The following is a 10,736-nucleotide window of genomic DNA, read 5'->3' as shown; positions in this document are numbered from 1 at the left end:
TAACAGGTCCACTACAGTAACAGGTCCACAGTAACAGGTCCCCCTACAGTAACGGGTCCACTACAGTAACAGTCCCCCTACAGTAACAGGTCCCCTACAGTAACAGGTCCACTACAGTAACAGGTCCACTACAGTAACAGGTCCACTACAGTAACAGGTCCCCTACAGTAACAGGTCCACTACTGCCAGGTCCACTACAGTAACAGGTCACTACAGTAACAGGTCCCCTACAGTAACAGGTCCACTACAGTAACAGGTCCCCTACAGTAACAGGTCCACTACAGTAACAGGTCCACTACAGTAACAGGTCCACTACAGTAACAGGTCCCCCACAGTAACGGGTCCACTACAGTAACGGGTCACTACAGTAACAGGTCCACTACAGTAACAGGTCCACTACAGTAACAGGTCCCTACAGTAACAGGTCCCCTACAGTAACAGGTCCCCTACAGTAACAGGTCCACTACAGTAACAGGTCCCCTACAGTAACAGGTCCCTACAGTAACGGGTCCACTACAGTAACAGGTCCACAGTAACAGGTCCACTACAGTAACAGGTCCCCTACAGTGGGTCCACTACAGTAACAGGTCCACTACATGCAGGTCCCCTACAGTAACAGGTCCACTACAGTAACAGGTCCCCTACAGTAACAGGTCCCCTACATTAACAGGTCCCCTACAGTACAGGTCCTTACAGTAACAGGTCCCCCACAGTAACAGGTCCACTACAGTAACAGGTCCCCTACAGTAACAGGTCCCCTACAGTAACAGGTCCCCTACAGTAACAGGTCCACTACAGTAACAGGTCCCCTACAGTAACAGGTCCACTACAGTAACAGGTCCACTACAGTAACAGGTCCACTACAGTAACAGGTCCACTACAGTAACAGGTCCACTACAGTAACAGGTCCACTACAGTAACAGGTCCACTACAGTAACAGGTCCACTACAGTAACAGGTCCACTACAGTAAGGATACAACATATTGTTCACTCAGCTTCAGGTTTACGAGGAGGGCGTTTTGCCGGCACTGTACTCGACCATCTTCATTTCTCTCAACTGTACAGCCGTCACACATCACTGCACACTACTCCCACGATAATGATCTGTACATTTGATTCTAATTGTTGTGTGTCGTGGTGAGGGAGAGGCACACACCATCTTGTTAGCAGAGGAACGTTAGGGTCTCCTCTTTGTCTGTTGACCCCGAAAACCAGGGTCCAAAATCAAGGAGTCCGTTCATTAGCCCAAAATCTACGGGTCCATGATCCCTTAGCCAAAACCCCTGCGCCCCGACACCAAGAGCCATAATCCCCCACCCAGACCTTAATCCCAGTGATGTGAATCCCAAAGCCCTACATCCCTAGTCTCCAAACCCTTGTACCCCAGAACTCAGCCCTAAGCCCTTATGGCCTTAAAGTCCTTGGGCCACTCAGCCACCACCCGCCATATTTTACTGCCCTCATCGCCACCCTCAACCTTTTGTGCTCCCTCAAGCACCTCAGCCAGCCCTAGACACGCCAACCTGACCCTTACCAACCCGGGGTACAGGGCCTTCAGTCCCCTGACCTGGTGGGGGAGAAAATTCCCACTCCGGGTGAGGTTTCTCAAAGTGTCGTAGGTCTGATCCTTTAACTGGAGATAAGAGGAGGCGTCTAGTGACTACGTTTTGTTTTTCATTAAGACTTTGGCGTCATTTTGCCTAAACTGGAGTGAGCCAATCAGATGGAGTCCCTTAACTCCTCGTACGATCGTTTGAGAATGGTCATGGTGAAGTCAACACACCAGCGTCTGCAACACAAGAGGGTCGCGCCTCAGGTTCGAACTGCGGTTCATTAATGGTTAAGTCCGCTCGCTCGCCCACTCGCCACCAAACTGGGCGAACCTGTCAGTGGTCTGCTGGCCGGCCACTGAGACCTGTCTTGTCTGCCACTTTCCCACCTACACCGTGTAAGTTATTTTACCTGTAGTTTACCTGAACTAAGGTGCTCCCTCTCTACCATAGTCGGGTCCTGTGTTCTAAGGCGTTGATGATCCTTACCTGGAATTTCACCTTCTCCAGACACACCTCATGCACCTGCGAGCCCACACACCTCTCCCACACACACACACACACACACACATACCTCCCCCCAAACACGTACACTACAACCATTCTACACACACACAATACACTACAACCTCCAAGAAGCGCGCGCGTACACACACACACACACTAGACTCTGCCTCAGGTGACGTCATTGATATACTCGGTCTGTTGCTCCCAAACACCGAGAGATGACCGACTTTACTATTGCGTCCACCGTCAAGGATGACTCGAAGCTCCTGTTAACATCCTGTATTTTCACCCTGCCCCCTACCCCCCTCTCCCTCCCTACCCCCCCTTACCTAATTCTCCTCCCTCCTTCCCCCAACACCCCTAATCCCCTCCTCTACACCCCTACCCCCCACCTACCCCTCCTCAACATCCCCTAACCTTCTCCCCACCTCCTCCCTCCCCACCTTCTCTTACTTCAGACTCAGGCGTGATCACCGCTACTCAACGCTTATATACAATCCACTATTCCCAGACACCATTCCTGGCTCATTCCCACCATTCCATTGAAATTCCCGACCAAAGAAACATTGGAATACGCCTCTAAACTATCAGATTTTAAATTAATATGAGGCAAGACGTTGAGAAATGAAGCAAGAGATGGAGGAGGTGAGGTAAGAGGTGAGGCAAATGGTATAAGGGGTGAGGTAAGAGGTTTAGGGGATGAAGCAAGAGGTGGGGGGGTGAAGCAAGAGGTGGGGAGGGTGAAGCAAGAGGTGGGGAGGGTGAAGCAAGGTGGAGGATGAAGCAAGGTGGAAGGGGTGAAGCAAGAGGTGGAGGGGATGAAGCAAAAGGCAGAAGGGGGTGAAGCAAAAGGTGGAGGTTAAGCAAAAGGTGGGGGGGAAGCAAGAGGTGGAGGCGAACAATGCTCGCCTACAGGAGGGAGGAGGCCGGAGACGCTCGCCAGCTCGCCCACCAACACAAATATTAATTGGTTGAGATATACCTGGCCGTGACGTGTGGCCAAGGCGGTGTAGTGTGTCCTAACCTCACAACAACAATGCTGTAGTGTCCTAACCTCACAACAACACCGCTGTAGTGTCCTAACCTCACAACAACACCGCTGTAGTGTCCTAACCTCACAACAACAACATCACAGCCTTATGAGTGAGAAAGCAAGACAAATAAGGAATAACAGATAGCAAAGAGAAGAAGAGGTGGAGGAAGATGGAGACAAGAGGAGGCAAAAAGGAGAAGAAGAGGTGGAGGAAGAGGGAGACATGAGGAGGCAAGGAGAAGTGAGGAAAGAGGGGAGAAGGGGACAAGGAGAACGTGATACTGAGAGAAAGACGTGAATGAGGGTGAGAGAAGTGAGAAGAAGAGAAGGAAGAAAAAGAGAAGAAGGGAGAAAAGAGAAAGAAAGAAAAGGAAAAGGAAGAGAAGGAAGAAAGGGAAGAAGGAAGAAAAGAGAAAAAGGAAGAAAGAGAAAAAAGAAGAAAAGAGAAGGAAGAAGAGAAAAGGAAGAAAAAGAAGGAAAAGAGAACAGAAGAAGAGTGAACAACAAGATAACTGACAGGCCTCCTGGTCACCTTCACGAGGAACAACACATTATAAAGTGGTCCTTGTACACATACACACACACACACACACACACACTTAACCCCCCCAAAGCACACACACACACACACATACGTCCAACAGAGTGGTTACTTGTTCCTTGTTACTCCCACGCCTACACTGCACCCATCAAGTAGGACGCCCATCCTTACCTCACCCATCCTCTACCCTCATTCACTCACTTCACTCTCACCTCACCCACTCATTCCACTCATTCATTCATTCATTCATCTCACCCATTCATTCACCCACTCGAACAAGGAAGGAAGAAGAAGAAGAAGAGGGCGAAGGAAGAAGAAAGAAGGAGGAAGAAGAACAAGAAGAACAAGAACTGACCTGTATCTATATTCTTGTTGCCATGGAGATGAGAATGACGCGGGAAGGTTTTATTAAGAATCAAAGGATCACATGAAGATTAACCCCCCCTAGTAGCTGAATTCTAGCCAAACTTACCTCTAAACTAACCTACGACTATCCTAACCTAATCTAGACTAACCTAAGCTATTCTAACCTATTCTATCCTAACCTAACCAAAACAGACCAACCCCCCCCACCCCCCACAAGGTAAAACGTAAGGGTGTTGACCTTAACCTGCCAACAGCATCATCCCTGGCTGGCAACAGTTGTCAGTCAGGCCTTCCCAACAAGACAAGGACAACAGATCGATATTAATAAGAATCAGGTTACCAAGCACGTAGCACTCACCGCGTCAGTACCCCCCCCTCTAAGCCGGGCTCTCGGCCCCCCTCCCCCAAGCGAACTCTCGACAAACGCACTCACGGGTCGAGAGCGCTAATTAAAAAGTGGGTCAAATTCGAGTCCCTAAGAATGGTAGTCTTAGTTCACTCTTAAAAAATATACATAATAATAAAATAAAGTTGTGTTCTGTTGGTGATAGCAATGACTCGAATTAGATCGGAATAAGATTAGTTTCAAGTTTATTTAATCTGATTATTAATACACCTTAACGCTAACGCCAAACTAACCTAACCTGACCTGACCTGACCTAATCCACCAGGTAGAGTTAGGGTGTTAAATTATCAGGTGAAATAAGATGGAGGTGGCTAATCTTCAGGTGATCCAATTATTATTTTACCACACACACACACACACACACCCTTCTGGCTGCCAAGCTCTTTCAATAAACCGTTAATTATTATTATTATTATTATTATTACACACACACCATTTAAGAAGTGACAAATGAGTAGCGAACACAGAGCCTTGTGGTGTGAGGGTATATATAAACACCTCCTTCCTTCCTTCCTTCCTACCTCCCCTCCCTCCTCTCCCTCCTTTCTTCCTTCCTTCCTTCCTTCCTTCCTTCCTCCCTTCCTACCTCCCCTCCCTCCCTCACCCCCACGATCCAGATAAGATAGGGGGAAGGTAGATGCCCAGGTAAGTGACCTACACTTCACTTTCCTTTACACTATCACCCACTACACTCGCCAACACCCGCCACCCACTACACTCGCCAACACCCACCACCCACTACACTCGCCACCCACTACACTCGCCACCCGCCACCCACACTACACTCATAACACCACCACCCACTACACTCATAACACCACCACCACTACACTCGCCAACACCCACTTACACCTACACTGCCACCCACTACACTCGCCAACACCCCACCACCCACTACACTCGCCAACACCCGCCCCACTACACTCGCCAACACCCGCCACCCACTACACTCGCCAACACCCGCCACCCACTACACTCGCCAACACCCACCACCCACTACACTCGCCACCCACTACACTCGCCACCCGCCACCCACCCACACCTACACACACTAACTCAATTAACTGTGAACTGGTGATAAATTTAACATAAACACGTTAATCATCTGAAATATTAACCACACCACTTAGGTTAGATTAGATTGTTTGGTTAGGTTAAGTTAGACTGTTTGGTTAGGTTAGGTAAGCTTGGTTAGGTTAGAATAGAGTTTTTTAGCGTTAGGGTGTTTAAATTAACAGGTGAAATAAACCAGTGGGGTGTCTAATCTTCAGGTAATCCACTAGAAAGACCTGATGACGCTTCTACATCACAGGTGTTGATCCTCGCCAAGTTCCCAAGACGGTAGAGAGACAGACCCATCCAACATGACTTACAACATCAACCCCAAAATATTTCTCTCCAGTTTCAAAATCTTTCATGGATGGAAAAGTGGAGTGGAGAAGTTCAAGAGGTGAGTACCCTGAGTTAGTGGGTGGGTGGGTGGGTGGGTGGGTTGGTGGACGGATGGGCGAATGGATTTAAAGAAAGAAAGAATGGTTCAATCGTTGGAGGGATGGACGGGACAAACTCTCTGCCCCAGGCCTACGGAGGGAACATAAAAATCTGCATAGCCTAAAGAAGGATAAGCGGGGCAGGTCACCTCTACCTGGCTGACGAAGGATACACTGAATTCCTAAGTGTGTGTGTGTGTGGGGGGGGAGGGGAGGGGGTCTGTCTGGTGCTTCGGGCGGTGACACTCCACTACCACCACTACACATCACCACCAACAGGATTCCACCACCACACTACAACCCTTACATCACCACAACACATCACTAACACCATCATGCACCACAGTGTCTCAAATTCCCACAGCACTATAAGATAAAGAGTCACTCAACACACTGACAGCAGCAGCAGCACCGTGATGACAGCAGACAGGTTACCACGCCCAGCCACACCTTCCAACTACATCATGTATGAGGTGACAGAACGATGCTATTTCTCTTTCCCTTCTTGTTATTCATCCTCCTCCTCCTCCTCCTGCTATTCCCTCCTCCTCCTGCCATCCTCCTCTTCCTCTAACTCCTACTCTTGTCCTCCCAACTTCTTCCTCCTGCCATCCTACTCCTCCACCTCTTGCCATCCTCTTCCCCCTCCTCCTCCTCCTCCTCCTCCCAGGCGCCTCAGGGAAGATTGGCCATGTCTTCATTTACACAAGAGAACACTCAGCCACCTCCCATGCAAAACACAACACAGTACCACACCACCCACCCACCCCCTCCTCCTGCCACTACCCACCACCCACCCACCCTCCTGCCACCCACCCTCCTCCTGCCACCCACCCTCCTCCTGCCACCCACCTGTGAGATAACCTAGGTGAGCGGGCGGCCGAGGTGACAACTAAAACTGCCGTCAGGTGGCCGCCCATCAATCGGATTCGTCTCAGTCTATCTGATAAATGATGGTTCCTGAAGCGGGGGTTAACTCTTAAGTTGTCAAGTGATTAACCTCTCTGTGTGTGTGTGTGTGCGTGTGTGTGTGTGTGTGTGTGTGTGTGTGTGTAAAATCAGGTTATATTTACACGTACACCAGAACACAACTTTTTTTTTTTACCCTACCCCACTTCCCTACCACCTCCCTCCCTCTCACCCTCCCTCTCACCCCTCTCACTGGCACTTCCTCGCCTACTGTGCCATATAACCATGCCACAGGGAGGAGGAGAGTCATGAGAGGAGGAGGAAGAGAGGGAAGGGGGAGGAGAGACGAGGAGGAAGGAGGAAGAGACGCAAAAAGAGGAGGAAGGGTAAAGAAAAGGACAAGGATGAAGGGGTAAGAGGAGGAAGAGACAAAAGACGGAGGAAGATGAAGAGCGAGAAGAATAAAGGGAAGGAAGAGAAGACCTACGAGGAGAAAGGGGAGAAGAGGAGAAAGAGGACGAAAAAGGAAGAGGAAAAGAAAGGAAGAGGAAAAGAAAGGAAGAACAAAAGGAAAGGGAGAAAGGGGGGAGGAGAGGGGGAAATAGGGTTGAAAGGGCAATGACCCGGGGCAAGGAACAACACAAGGAACCACCAATTACAATTGCACATTTAGGCTTCCTTGTCTCTGGTTGGAAGGGAATTGGGTTTATTACGTCACGATCCCGAGAACAAACAAACTACTTTCGTTTTGGGTGTGGCTGTGTCTGTGGAAGAGAGAGAGAGAGAGGTGTGTGTGTGTGTGTGTGTGTGTGTGTGTGTGTCTGTGTGTGTGTGTGTGTGTGTGTGTGTGTGTGTGTGTGTGTGTATATGTGTGTGTGTGTGTGTGTATATGTGTGTGTGTGTGTGTGTGTATATGTGTGTGTGTGTGTGTGTGTGTGTGTGTGTAATAGGTCACAGATCATACACAAAGGTGTGTCTCGAGTTACCTGCCCGAAGAGTGCGGGGAGATATGATAGAAGTATTTAAGTGGGTGAAAGGAATCAATAAAGGGGATATAGATAAGGTTCTTATGATATCCGAGCAGGATAGGACTCGTAGCAACGGATTTAAGTTGGATAAGTTTAGGTTTAGGAGGGAGATAGGAAGGAACTGGTTCACAAATAGGGTGGTAGACGAGTGGAACAAGCTTAGCAACTATGTAGTAAGTGCTGGAACCCTGGAAAGCTTTAAAAGGAGGCTAGATAGATTCATGGATGATAGAGAGTGGTAGTAACTCTCGACAGGGGCTGCCATGCACAGGCCAACCAGCCTATTGCAGACTCCTTATTTTCTTATGTTCTTATGTAACTCACGGTGTACCGCAGGAGACACTCATGTACCGTTCGTCTATAGGCTAAACCTGTATAGTGATGCGGTACTAACACGGTACGTACCTCTGGCGTGACAAAGATACAATAGTAATATGGCATGTGTACCTTTTGAGGGGTACATTGGTAATATGGTACGTACCTGGTATAATAGTATGGTACGTACCCCTGGCGGGGCTGCGGGGGGAGGGTGGTGGGTTGTCATCACTAACGGAGGAGGAGTAGGAGGAGCGCTGGTCGCCGGCACTGTAGACCCCAGAGCTGAAGGAGGAGCCTGAGTGACGGTGAGTGACGCCCCCAGCAGAGTCCGGCACTGTAGGAGGCGATACCTTCACCGCCGCCGTCGGCTTACCACGCCCACTCATCCCGCCCACTGGAAAATAAAAAAAAGACATTTTATTTCAATAATCTCAAAGGTATGAACGAACGAACGAACGAACGAACGAACACACACACACATATTATTGAGGCAGTGTTACCAGAGTATAAACAGAGAGAGATAAACAGTCATTAAACACCACACTGAGGCGGGGCATAACAACACAAAGATGGTCAAAGCAACACAAAGAAACACATTATTAAAACAACACAAAGGAACACATTACTTAGGGGTAGAGTTTACACACTACAACACCACACACTCCACACACTACACCACACTCACCACACACTCCACACACTACACCACACCCTCACCACACACTCACACTTAGCGTAAACACCACAACAAACCTGACCCATTATCCATCACACTGGATAACCTCAGGGGAGTCAGCACCCTGGGACGTAAACATGGGGGGTTAAAATATAAGCATTTTTTTTTAACCCACATCACAAGGAAGCGTTTATTTAATCTTGTTACCGGGCGAATACCAAGGTCAGATGAAGCCCCCCCCCACCCCCTCCCCTTCCTCTCTCTTTGACAACTTTGTTTGTGTGTGTGTGTGTGTGTGTGTGTGTGTGTTACCTGTTCCCCCATCCCATCTTTCCTTTATCTCCTCCTCCTCTTTGTCCTTTCTCTACTCCCCATCTCCCCCTTTCCCTTCACCATCTCTTCCCCTCTCCGTAATCCCTACCTCCCCTCCTTCTTCCTCTCCTTCTTCCTTCCCTCCCCCAACCCCCACTTCCCTCCCTCCTGTAATCCCCCACCACACACACCTAAGACAGGCCTCACTGTTGGACGTGAATCATCCCATTAATAAAATATTCAGCTTACAGTCTGCTTACAGTCATCTTGCGGATCACCTGAAGATTAGACACCCCCCAGTTTATTCCACCTAATGGTATGGTTGGGTTGGGGTGGGGTGGGGTGGGGTGGGGTTGGGGTGGGAGTAGGGAGTGGAGTTGGGTTGGGAGTAGAGGTTGGGTTGGGGAGGTGGGGTGGGGTTGAGGTGAGGTGGGGGTTGAGGTGGGGTGGGGTGAGGGGTTGGGGAATTGGGGTGGGTGGGGTTAATTGGGGTTGGGTTGGGTTGGGGTGGGGTTGGGGTGGGGTGGGGTGGGGGTGGGGTTGGGTTGGTCTGAATATTTTTTTGAGGTCGGGTTGGGGTTGGGTTGGTCTGAATATTTTTTTTCTAAGTCACACATTCAAGTCAAGAAAGGCGTTCATAGAGCTAACTAACGCAGAAAAAAATAGAAGGTTTTCTCTGGTATTAACGAATTTTGTTTCTAGTTTGGTATTATCTTCTTTATTACTATTTCTTCTTCTTCTTCTTCTTCTTCTTCTTCCTCTTCTTCAAGCACTTCATCGTCTCTTATCAGCTTAGGTTCAAAGCCCCTCTTATCCTGACCCTCTTTTCCTCCTCCTCCTCACCACCCCCTACCCCTAACCACCTATCCTCCCTCCCCCTACCCTAACCACACCCTATCCTCTCTCCACACCTCCCTACCCCCCCCCCCTCATACGGTCCAGAACAGTGACATTTGACATCCACCGGACCGCCAGCCACCCCACCCCTGGGCTTTCCCTCTTGTGTATCTAGATATATTTCCTCCTCCTCCAGTACATCCTCCCACCTTCCTCCTCCAGTGCATCCCACCTTCCTCCTCCTCCCAGTACATCCTCCACCTTCCTCCTCCTCCAGTACATCCTCCCACCTTCCTCCTCCTCCAGTACATCCTCCACCTTCCTCCTCCTCCAGGCACATCCTCCCACCTTCCTCCTCCTCCCCGGTACATCCTCCACCTTCTCCTCCTCAGTACATCCTCCACACCTTCTCCTCCTCCTCCCGGTACAGCCTCCCACCTTCCTCCTCCTCCATTCAAGCCTCCCACCTTCCTCCTCCTCCTCCCATTGTCTCCCACCTTCCTCCTCCTCCCAGTACATCCTCCCACCTTCCTCCTCCTCCCATTACATTACTATACCATTATCCAGTAGTAATACCTCCAGAGAGATAATGAATGAAAAACTGAGTGGTGAGTAGTGACTCTCCATTACCCCCCCTCCTTCTCCTACCCTCCACCTGAGATATACGCCTTCCCTCCTCCCCCCCTCTTCTCCTACCCTCCACCTGAGATATATACTTCCCTCCTCCCCCCCTCCTTCCCTACCCTCCACCCCTGGGGTCTGC

The 10,736-nt window shown here is 49.7% G+C and overlaps 1 protein-coding gene across 1 annotated transcript in view; it reads right to left on the bottom strand.

The window, feature by feature from the left end:
* Positions 1–8,127: 8,127 nt before the first annotated feature.
* LOC121867520 overlaps positions 8,128–10,736 on the bottom strand; it is a 34,311-nt gene continuing 31,702 nt past the window's right edge. Inside the window, exon 3 of the mRNA XM_042367500.1 lies at positions 8,128–8,542. Coding sequence (XP_042223434.1) covers positions 8,220–8,542 — 323 coding nt within the window. The 3' untranslated portion in view covers positions 8,128–8,219. The remainder of the gene's footprint in view (positions 8,543–10,736) is intronic.

This window comes from Homarus americanus, unplaced genomic scaffold (genome assembly GCF_018991925.1).
Source record: "Homarus americanus isolate GMGI-L3 unplaced genomic scaffold, GMGI_Hamer_2.0 scaffold23598, whole genome shotgun sequence".
NCBI classification, from domain to species: Eukaryota; Metazoa; Arthropoda; class Malacostraca; order Decapoda; family Nephropidae; genus Homarus; species Homarus americanus.
This window is presented reverse-complemented; position numbering and strand designations above follow the sequence as displayed.